Source organism: Halyomorpha halys, unplaced genomic scaffold, assembly GCF_000696795.3.
Source record: "Halyomorpha halys isolate HHAL.00 unplaced genomic scaffold, Hhal_1.1 Scaffold1015.1, whole genome shotgun sequence".
Classification (NCBI taxonomy): domain Eukaryota; kingdom Metazoa; phylum Arthropoda; class Insecta; order Hemiptera; family Pentatomidae; genus Halyomorpha; species Halyomorpha halys.
The window spans coordinates 129544-140913 of NW_027114980.1; the positions used below are offsets into that span (position 1 = coordinate 129544).

At 28.9% G+C, this 11370-nt stretch overlaps 1 protein-coding gene across 17 annotated transcripts in view; it reads right to left on the bottom strand.

The window, feature by feature from the left end:
- Positions 1–11370, bottom strand: part of LOC106687821 (F-actin-monooxygenase MICAL3) — a 207907-nt gene that overhangs the window by 128301 nt on the left and 68236 nt on the right. For 5 of the 17 annotated variants that reach the window (XM_067052068.1, XM_067052058.1, XM_067052067.1 and 2 more), the window contains exon 1: positions 6047–6295. The exons of 2 other annotated variants lie outside the window; for them this stretch is intronic. In XM_067052068.1, the coding sequence (XP_066908169.1) occupies positions 6047–6222 (176 nt within the window). In that variant the 5' untranslated portion in view covers positions 6223–6295. Of the gene's footprint in view, positions 1–6046; positions 6297–11370 lie in introns of those variants that run through there. 10 more of the 17 variants (XR_010844709.1, XM_067052061.1, XM_067052060.1 and 7 more) reach the window with 6 other exon arrangements.

Consider the following 11370-nt stretch of genomic DNA (forward strand, 5'->3'; position numbering starts at 1 on the left):
TGTTGTCCGAGGGAATCAAGGAAAGAATTGAATTGTGGTTGGGAAGTGGAGATCAAAAATAATATGAGATCTGTGTAGTTCGGAGTAATTGGAACATGATACTAGAAAGACACTGCTAGGAGTTCCAATAATAGAAAGATCAATCCCATGACGAGTTTTAAGATAAATCATCAGAAGCAATGATTTTATTTCTTAACTCACAGTTTCTGGCCAACAGAAATGTCAGATGAAAGAATCCGTCATGCACAGCGCAATCATAATAGTAATGAGAGACAATAAAGGAGGAGAGAATAAGCGGATAGAGGCTTAAAAACAATGAACAGCGGAATCTTAAAGTCTGTTTAAGGCCAGCGATTGGACGGCTGCTTTTGGAAATAAGGCTATGACAAGATAAGTATTGACCAAAGGATGATGATTCAACGCCTGGACTCATGTTTCCTGCTTCTTCTAATAGAAACAGGTTTAATACAGTCCGAAAAAAATATAACATAACAACTTAGTCAAAAATATTATTAATATTTTAACAATATAAAACTTCTTACCGCTCCCTCTCTATACTTTATCGAAGCAAGTTCCTTTCACTCATTGAAATTCGGATTGAACTTTTATACTACTTATACTTTTATACTTTATACTACTTTGGAAATAAGGCTATGCCAAGATAAGTATTGACTTAAGGATGATGATTCAACGCCTGGACTCATGTTTCCTGCTTCTTCCAATAGAAAAAGGTTTAATACAGTCCGAAAAAATATATAACGTAACAACTTAGTCAAAAATATTATTAATATTTTAACAATATAAAACTTCTTACTGCTCCCTCTCTATTCCTTTATCGAAGCAAGTTTCTTTCACTCATTGAAATTCGGATTGAACTTTTATACTACTTATACCTTATAGAGTACAAAAATTACGTTCATATAATCAATTTTGATACCTCTATCAATATTCTAATAACAGGCCCTTTCATATCGTATGAATTTTAAGTTATGAAAGAAATCTGTATAATCCAGCTAGCCACCCTCTGGGATAGATAAAGCCCCTCGACTAGAACTCCCGTTTCCTATGAATATCACAGAACCAATCTACTACCCCCGCCCTGTCAGTTGCGAGGTATTTATGGCAACGTAAATCCTAGAACATGCTACATCCACAATTTTTTCTTAGACCAGTCCAAACAGAGCCCCACGGTTTTCTTTTTTTACTCTATGCTCTCAGAACTGAACATCCCAAAAGATTTTCAGGAGATCAGAAAAAACAAAACAAAGAAGCTCTGTATTCGATGGGAATATTTTGATACTTGCGGACAGTTATTTCTTCCGAGCGTATAGGGGTCAGATAGGGGAACTAATAATGAATTACAAATAAAGTTTAATTTTCAAATAATTTCTTTCAACTTTAAATTTGGTAATGTATGATGAAGGATGATTGATTGGTTTACGTAACTTGCATATAATCATGTTATCCAGATTATACGAAGGAAGTTGTATGAACCAACCTAGATGAACTGTAGTTCAGCATTGTTTCTATTTGGAAAAATTTCAACTACGGAAGAAAGAACAAAACACTGAAACACCTACGCCTGATTTACACATCACTATTTCTATCACAATATATTAAATAATTAATTATTTGTATTTGCAGAGTAAAGGGAGTGAGACAAAAATGATTGAAGAATTTATTTGGGCATTAGTAAAGTCAGTTTTTTTTTTAATTTAAGTATTTTGCACTGTAGATAACGGCCTGTACTAAATAGTAAGGCATTTAATACAAAAGACCAAATTTTTAAATTGTTAGATCTGAGTTTTTGGACTTGACTCTGGAAAAACGCAGATATATGCATCCATAATTTATCGTATAAGGGATGGGACCAATAAATAATTGGATAATAGGATTGTAATCATAATAATAATGACGGAAATATTATATAAAAAGCTGCCATGGAATGACATTCAAAATTGAAATTCCATGATCAGTGAAAATACCAACTCGTGACATCAAAGTGAAATTACTTTTTTTATTTTGGTCCCTCCTCACTGAGGCATTCAGGGTAACAGTTCAGCTGAAAAATATTTTCAATATTTTAATTATTATTTTCAGTATTTTATTTTTAAAATACTTCGAAATTTCTAAAAACAATGGCAGTAGTCCGATAAAAGAAAAAATCACTATTTCAGAATAATGGAAAGTTAATGCAATTTTGTTCAAAAATTTTTAAGATTTTAGAAATAGAATACATTCATTGGCAGACTATTAAATAAAATCATGTAATACTTTCGATTGCAAAATATTTAGAAATTTCGCAATTTCTTATATTAACATAAATTTTCTTTATTTTCTAAAATGGATAAATAAACCTCAACCTCCAATTTGATATGCTTGTTCAAACTGGAGGTTAAGGTTTATTTATCCATTTTAGAAAATAAAGAAAATTTATGTTAATATAAGAAATTGCAAAATTTCTAAATATTTTGCAATCGAAAGTATTACATGATTTCATTTAATAGTCTGCCAATAAATGTGTCAACCCCACTTTTGAACAACAGTTGATTTTTATCACACAGTTCTCAGTGGCCGACAAAAAACTCACTAGAATAATACTATAAAAATGTTTTTAAAAATAGGTGATATAACTCAGTATGCAGCCTGTATACAAAAGAACCCATTACTGAATTTCAAATGTAAGCAAACTTTCATAGTTTAAGTATTGCACGCCAATATTTCTGCCTGCAATTATATATGAAATGAGGAAAAGGCAGTATCAGGTTCCTCAGCGGTTTCTTATATGTGGGCTGTAATGTTCACTTAAATCTTAAAAAAGATCCTAAGAGATGAGGAAAAGAAATTAATAAAGTAGTCTCATAATGAGAAAATGAAGATAATTTTTTTCTCTTTTTGTTATATTTCTTTCTTTACGTATCTCTGTCTTCGTTCTTGTTTTCATTCAAGGATTATAATGCGGTATAACATTGTTTAATGTTAATATTTATTTTTGTGCACATAATTGTAATTTATATTTATATTTATACATTTTATTTGTTACTGTATTGGGCTGCGAGAGGGAAAATAGCGTAATAGCCCACTTCCTGTGGCGTAGAAAAAAAAAATTATTTGTTATTGTTATTTTATTATTAAACATATTTTTTAGAATATATATAAACAAACTATTACACTATAATTACCAATTATTGCCAATAAACCCGAACAGTACATATAATTATGAACGGAAAAAAACTGTAATATATAGAATGCATTGCCAAAAAATGTATATTTTAATATACATTTTACATTACAGTTCAGAATACAAAACGAAGCACATACATACACTGTACTAATCGACGTCACAAGCAGATAAACTAAACAAACGACAGTGAGTCCAAAAAATAAAAATGCATATTTACATCATAACTGATAAAACTGAAATAAAATTTGAAGTTGAATAAAAGGGTCAGACACATTTGAATTGACGAGAGGCTAGAAAATTTATAGTAGGTGAAAAATAAACACGCATATTAAGAAATGCCAGACAATAGCAAAGGATATAAATAAGACTGAGTTGAACTTAAACAATAGAAGATATTTAAAAGCTTAAGGTTAAAGAAAGGATCACCTTCTTAATTATTTATTGTTAAGATTTTAAGATTTATTGTGTAACAAAAATAACTATCATTTTTGTACAACAAATCATTGTCCATATCAATATAAAATGAGGTTAGAAATAAATGAGAGATAATTTCTCTAATAAAAATTTTTTCTACCACTTTGTGCCAAAATCAAATTTATGCTTCAGTATTGACAAAATTGTGCAATAGTCAATGATTATTAGAGAGTAATTGAAAAAAAAAATCAATACATAAGTGTAAATTTGGTTCAGGCATAAATTGATAGTCTTAAAAAGAAAAATTTTATAAGCAATTTGATCTAGAGTATCCTTTACTTTTAAAATGCTCAAATTAGATTTTTAATTTTTTTTTTACCAGAGAGAAGACAATAATAGCTATAACTAGTTATTTTGTAAATGGAATTTTTCCCTTTCTCCCATTATGAATTTCATTTATTAAAGTTCATATTCCTATTCAACATTCTGAGATATTTTCCTCACCATTAGGGATATTACATTTTGCAAAGTTTGCACCCATTTAATATTACTTATTTTAATGTAGCTACTGTTAAAGCAACAGTTAGTGCTTTTTCCTAATAGCCAACGGCCTTTCACCGTATCTTATCTCAAGGATGGCATCCTTCCCCTTATTCCTATAGATAATAGCTCCCTCGTAGATCACTTGTACTGAACAATTTAAACATTTAAAGACGATGTTTACAAATAAATAGAGATATATGCGTTAAAAGATATCTTCGTTAAAAAAAAGAGAATAATTTTTTTTTTTTCAAAAACCTACCAGTAATAAGATATTTAAATTTTTTTTGGATACATATCACTACGTTTTGGTTGAAAAATGGGTAAATTTTTTTTTTAATTTTTCATTTATACTATATTTTTCCTCCCTATAAAAAATTTGCTAATAATCAATTTTGTTACATGGAAAAAAATATTTAAAATTTATCTGCTCCTAGAGTTTGAGACGTTTGACAAATATATTTTTTAATTTGATAATAAAAAAAAAAAGTGCAACATAACTTTCATATGTGTTATAAAAGAACACTGCATTATTATAGTTATAACGGAAAAAATAAAAATTAAAATTAAAAAAAAAAAAAGTAAAATAAATTTACGTTATATCTAGTAATACCAGATATACTAGTGCAATGTATTTTGTAACAACCTAGTATATTTGGGCAGCACTGCTTGCAAAGTAAAGAATTTTTTTTCTTTGTAAAAAATATATACTTCATTGATATTATTTTTTTTAGGAAGATCTCTCAATTTTTTTTTTAAAATAAAGTTTTAAAAAAATGGAATATTTATATAATTATAAATATCTTTTATTAATTGAAAAGATAATTATTGAATATTACCGTAACTTTGGTACACTTCATTGGACAATAATTCTTGTTAAAAGACTCATTGTTATTAAACGTTGCATAATGAACGTAATCATTAAACGAAATGGAAGAGAAATTGTATTAAAAACTAGGAAAATGATCAGACTATCAAAGAAAGAGATCATCAAACCAATATTAGATAAAATATAAATAAACAAATTACGGGAAAAAAAATTAAAGAAAAGAAATAATGTTAGCAAAAGTGATGCTAATAGATAATTTAGGCACTGTAATAGGCTTATTAATTTTATTACCCCTTATCTCGCTATATAAACTCTTGACATCTTCAAAAATTCAATTATCACTGATAATGGAAGATAATTAAAATTATAAGAAAAAAACTTTCCTACCAGATATACAATAAAATAACGTAAATTCGTAAAAAAAAAAAAGTCTTTCATGATCCATAAAAAACATATTCTATCAATTAGCTAAGACTTGACCACTATTTATTTAATTATGTTAATTATTGAATTTATACGAGAAAATATTAGGCATAGCAATAAATGAAAAAAAATTACCTACATTATTTAATGTCCTTTAATAATATCATAAATATGTTTTAAAAATAAATATGCAGTGTTAGTTAAAAATAAAGTGTTAATAAAAAAAAAATTTAAAGTCAATTATTGTTGCACTGCAACAGATTAAACCTATAAAATATATTACATCAGCAAAAAGGAGCTGAGTAAACATCGTAATTTTTATATATAAATTATAAGAACAGATTAGATATTTTATAATAGTAAAAAAAATAATAATATATAAAATAATATAGTTTTGTATGCGTTGGCTGATAACTTATATCATAAGAAATTTAAACATTAAAAAAATAAAAAATAAGTTAGTTAATTACTTGACGTGGAAATAGAAAGTTTAGCCTTCCAAGAGATATTTACAAACCATTAAATACAAATTCATAAATGATGAGAGGCAGAAAAATTAATTCATCATTTTACATCAAGCGTTTTAAATTTTTTTTTAATAGTGATATACCAACACTTTATAATTTACAATATACAAAACGTAAAAGTAAACTTACCGGAATAGAAAGGTGATGAGAAACGCGGTAGCTACACAACTCACAACCCAGACGGACGGTTCCTTCAACACTGACTCAGCGATGGACCAGCTTGAATTTTCAGGAAATAGATTGAGTGAGTCAGGCTCCCCACCACTGTCCTCAAGGCACGGGTATTTTTGGCATGACTGAACCATTTCACTAAAGTTTTAAACTTTTCTCGATGCCAACTTCCAGGAGGTACCAGGTGCCAAAAAGATTCCGGTATAAAGAAACGCTATGTTCACATCAGTTGTGTCCAACTTCAACTGAATGTCGATTTGTAGATTAATTAGTTGCCTCTGATAAATGTTTACGAAATGATAATAAAGCATTTCATCATTTCAATATATGTACTCAAAAAATCAGGTCTCTCATCGATAGTTTAAACATTCTAATCGAATTTTAATTGAAGTGTCCGAACGTCTTTCTGTTAAATGATTAAAATTTGAATCCAGTTAATACGAATTCATTAAAATTGTTTTTGTTTTTTTATTAATATTGTAATACTTCATATATTTCTAAATTGCCCATTGATTTGTTTTTTATTATACGATCTATTATGTACCTATTTGATTTAACTTGATTTCGGTAGGAATATTTAAAAACACGACTAATTTGAGCTAAATTGGGCTTATGTATTCAATAAAACTCAGTTCCTACCATATTCCATCCTTGTATACAAAATTCTCGAGGCGCGGTGTTTTTTTTAAATAAAATTTTGCATTTAATATTGAAAATAAAAAAGGCAAAATGTTTGTTGAAATGTTCAAGCTTGAAAAAAAATCTAAACAATTAAGAATAGCGTTTAAAAATAGAGAATATAGCGTTTTTTAGAAAATAGCGTTTATGGTATTTCTCGTGATACGAAGAGGATAAACGTATTTCTTTGGGATCCAGACTTGCACTGCCCCACGGATATACTAGAAATTTTTTAATGTGGTGTTATCAGTTGATCGTAGATTAATATAAAGAGAAAATGGTCAGGATTGCGGTCAGAAAATAAACCAAAAACCTATTAATTTGTTCTGACGTCTGGACCTGAATTTGAGGCCTTGATGAGAGATGCTCCAACATAGACAAGAGTCACTCTAGTCTCTGCTGAACCATGCTTGATGAGGCCTCAAATTCAAGTTCAAACGCCGGGACAAATAAATATGTCTCTGTTTATTTCCTGACCGCACCCCTGACTTCTCCCATCTTCTTCTCACAGATATGGTTTAAGTTAAAATTTCTTTTTAATTCTACCTAAAGTTTTAAGTAGAATCATTCCAAAAGTGATTGAAATGCGTTGTTATATAAAGATCTAAATGTTAAACCTTATTAGTTATGTATTTCAATCCTCGGATATGAAGTATTTTGGTCTGAGTTGAACTCATTTTGATTAAGGTTTTTATGTAGAATTTTAAAAATTTATAAAATATTTGAAATATTCCAGTGGTGTGACATAGTACCTAAACATGTCTTTTTGCAGGTATCGAGGGTGTGTTGTGACAAGTGAACCTTTCATACTCTGAAAGAGAATCTCCCATTAACCAACATAATCCTACTAAATAATCTGATAATCCTGCAGGCATTATAATAGGAATATATTATATATTATATTTGACGGCAGTCAAAATAGCCCTGAAGAAGCCCTGCAACGTGGGGCGAAACGTTGGCTCATTAAAATAGTATATTTCTACTATTTGAGTTTGTTTTTTTTTTACCGCACCCGGACCATATTCCTTTCATAATTTTAAAATCTTCACTGAAATTTTGTATGTTCTTGCATCAAACTACAGACGTATTCATCGAGTGTTCTAAAAAAAAAAAAATCTTCGATGGTCGATTGGAGTAAATAAAACACCTATTTCATCATCAATTTTTATTAATTTATTTGCCAAAGTTATCAATCGTTAATTGAACAGACACACATTTTCTGAATTCAGAACCACTAATTGCGCAGGGAAAAAATAAGAATTATAGCGAAAGGGAATGATTTTAGTTCTAATGAATTTACGTGAGGCAACATCTCATAAAAAACTATTAAAAAGCTCATTTTTAATTATACGGATGAATTACGTGACGGAAGATGCAAATGTTAATTTTCATATAATTGAATTTGTAATAACTGAGATTCATTAATTCTTAACATGGAACTAAGCTAATTCTTTCAGCTTATAAGAAGGAGACATGACTAATATCTTTAGTTCTATCATTAATCAGTTCTTAAAGAACTTGTATATCTTACAAGGATGACATCATGTTCAAGGGTATCCCAAGTATTTTTTAATGAGTCACATTTCCTTTCAAGTTAGAAACGAAGAGAGATGGGTGAGTCCTTATGGAGATCAGCTTACAGAATAAAAAACAAATCGAAATCAGATTCGATGCACGTTCTGGTACGATCACTACTTTACTGGAAGTCCAAAACATACAAATGATCGTCTCAATCTCTGATTTACAAAGGCTAAAAATCTCTATAAATGAAAAAGTGAAAGCCCTCCAAATTTAATATCTATGTGAAAGTAAAATATTTAATAATGGAGATACACAATACACAATTATAGCCCGACAATAGATGCCAAAGAACAAAAACAAACTACATAACATAATTCAATTTTAATATATATAAGGCAAACGAAATTAATAAGTCTGATGCTATAAAAATTATTAATAATCTTAATAATATGCTGCATTAATTCAACAATTTTGTGAATTTCACTAACTACCCAAAGTTGTTAACAATTAACACAATCGCCCTTTCTCACTTTTACAAGGACTTTAAAAGCAGTGAATACCAATATTTTTCAAATTGTTAATTTTAGGAATTCAAAATTTAGTCTATAAGAACAAAATTAAAATTGAGCAAAATAAATCACAATTTTTTTGTTATCTCTCATTTTAAATCTTATTTTATTATTCTTAAATTCCTGATTGGCTGTTTAGTTTAATCTTTTAAACGTTTAATTTATTAGCCCTCAGTAAACATTTAGTTACGTCTATTTAAATCGATACCTTTCGTTTTTGTGAAAAAATCAACATTCTTGTAGATTTTTACTCTAGAAGTAAATTTTATAATATTGTACGAAAGAGGGTTTTTAATTCAAAACAACTTATGTAAAAACAAAGAAATTTCCATAAGCTATCATTCTATAAACAATTTCACGGAAATCGTAATGTACATTTAATCCTTAGCTTCGTAAAATACAAAAACCAGATGGTACCTGACAAGGCGACATTTGCAAAGGAGAAGGAGTATGATTTTCCGAAATTAATCGTATAATTAATTAATTAAATAAGGAGAGGTATACATGGATGTCCTCTACCTCCATGATACTTAAGCGCTCTCACTCAGTCTCCATTTTCCCTCAATACCAGTGACGTGGCTGGGAAAGAAGCGCTGGGACCTCTTGGAGCCCTGCCTTGCTTTTCACACGGGGGAGGCAGGCTTGTCTCGGAGTTCCCCTTCAGAATGTAAATATTTATAGAGGTGCGTATGTGTTTTTATTTAATTGTTACTAAAATTTATATGTATATATTTTTTTTTTGTCATGTACATAAGTTATTGTAATCATGGGATCAGTGTAATTTTTGATTTAGATTCATATTTTTATTTATGCAAATCAAGATGGTATTATGTTTTACATATATATTGCTTTACTATCATTTTAAAAAAATTTTCTTGTAATTGTTATTATTTACATAATTTTATTTTATTTGTTCTTTTTCCCCATTATTTCTATATATATTGTATGAATGTGTATTTGACTACTAATACTTAATGCCCTTAATTTGTGGCAGATTGTATTAATTCTCATAAAAAAAAACTCTATGATATTATATTATTATCATTGGTACATCCCATTCACTGGTTGTAATATTATTTAGTTTTCAGTTGAGAACTGAATTAATCAGAGGTGCCCAACCTTTTTAAAACACGTGCCACAACAAAGGGTTCCCCACATAAAGGCGTGCCACAACAGTACTCATTCTCTATTCCTCCATTCTCCATCCCATGACAACTTCACAACAATCATTTTCATAAAATAGTAATTTCTTCACCCACATCAAAAATGCTTGAATAAACCTTTCATTCCAGAAAGTGAACTTATTTTTAAATAAAAAATAAGAATAAAAAAATTACAAAGCTAGAAGCCCCAGCCACATGCCAATTCCCAAGCACACAGCTTGCTATTGCTTTAAAATAAATCTTGCTCTCCTCCTGAGGCCTTGCTGGTGTAGTTTATTCTCTCCTACCCAGGGAGTATTACTCTCTTATACTGATCAAGTTGTTTCTTTGACTTTTCTTGAGAGAATATTAAACATGAAGAGATAACAGCGCTGTCTACACGAGAGTAAACATCCCTGGCGTCTAGAAATATCTATCAGGAGAGTCATCGATCAACGGTTGGGCCCACAAAGTTCACATTTATCCCTGGTAAGTCTTATCTTATGGTTTAACGATGCTACATGCACTACCGCAAAGTAAAAACGATGTGGTGAATTGGATAGAGGAATCATTACAAAGTTTCACCAATAGAAATTCACCGGTCGACCTCGATGCATAAAGGATGTGAGATTTCAGAACAAAAAGTTTTTCAGAGTTTCTAAAAAAATAATAATAATGAATCAAAATGTTTTTATTAATGCTAGCCTTTTTATGTCAGAAGTTCACGGTGATAGTTTATTTTAATAATCAATGAGGCATTGTCAGGCAGGATAAGTTTGTATTTTCGAGACCCTGAACAGCCAAGTTTTGAGTTCCCTAAACTTCTTATTCAATATTTGAACATTTAAAGGTATTATAAATATATAATAATACTATATTAATAATAACTAAATATCACATAATTTGTACAATTTTCAATAAAAATTAAATGTTTCGATTCTCAATTAAAAGTTTTAAATATGGGACTTAATAATAATTATTTTTAATCCGAAAATATGAATAAAAACATAGTTTCATACTTTTGATATTAATTTTCTTTTTATTATAATTAGAAGATAAGTTATGATTTACTTGATTTGGTAGATGATTTATTTATTATTACTTTATTTTTAACAATTGATGTTTCTAATATTTATTTAAAAATTGTAAATATGTATATGAAGATAGTATATAAAAAGCTCTTTTTTGTTAATTATCTGTTTTTTTTTATAAGTTGGTTACCTGTTGGATAGATGGTTTTATTTTATTATATGAATTATAGCGAAAGGGAATGATTTTAGTTCTAATGAATTTACGTGAGGCAACATCTCATAAAAAACTATTAAAAAGCTCATTTTTAATTATACGGATGAATTACGTGACGGAAGATGCA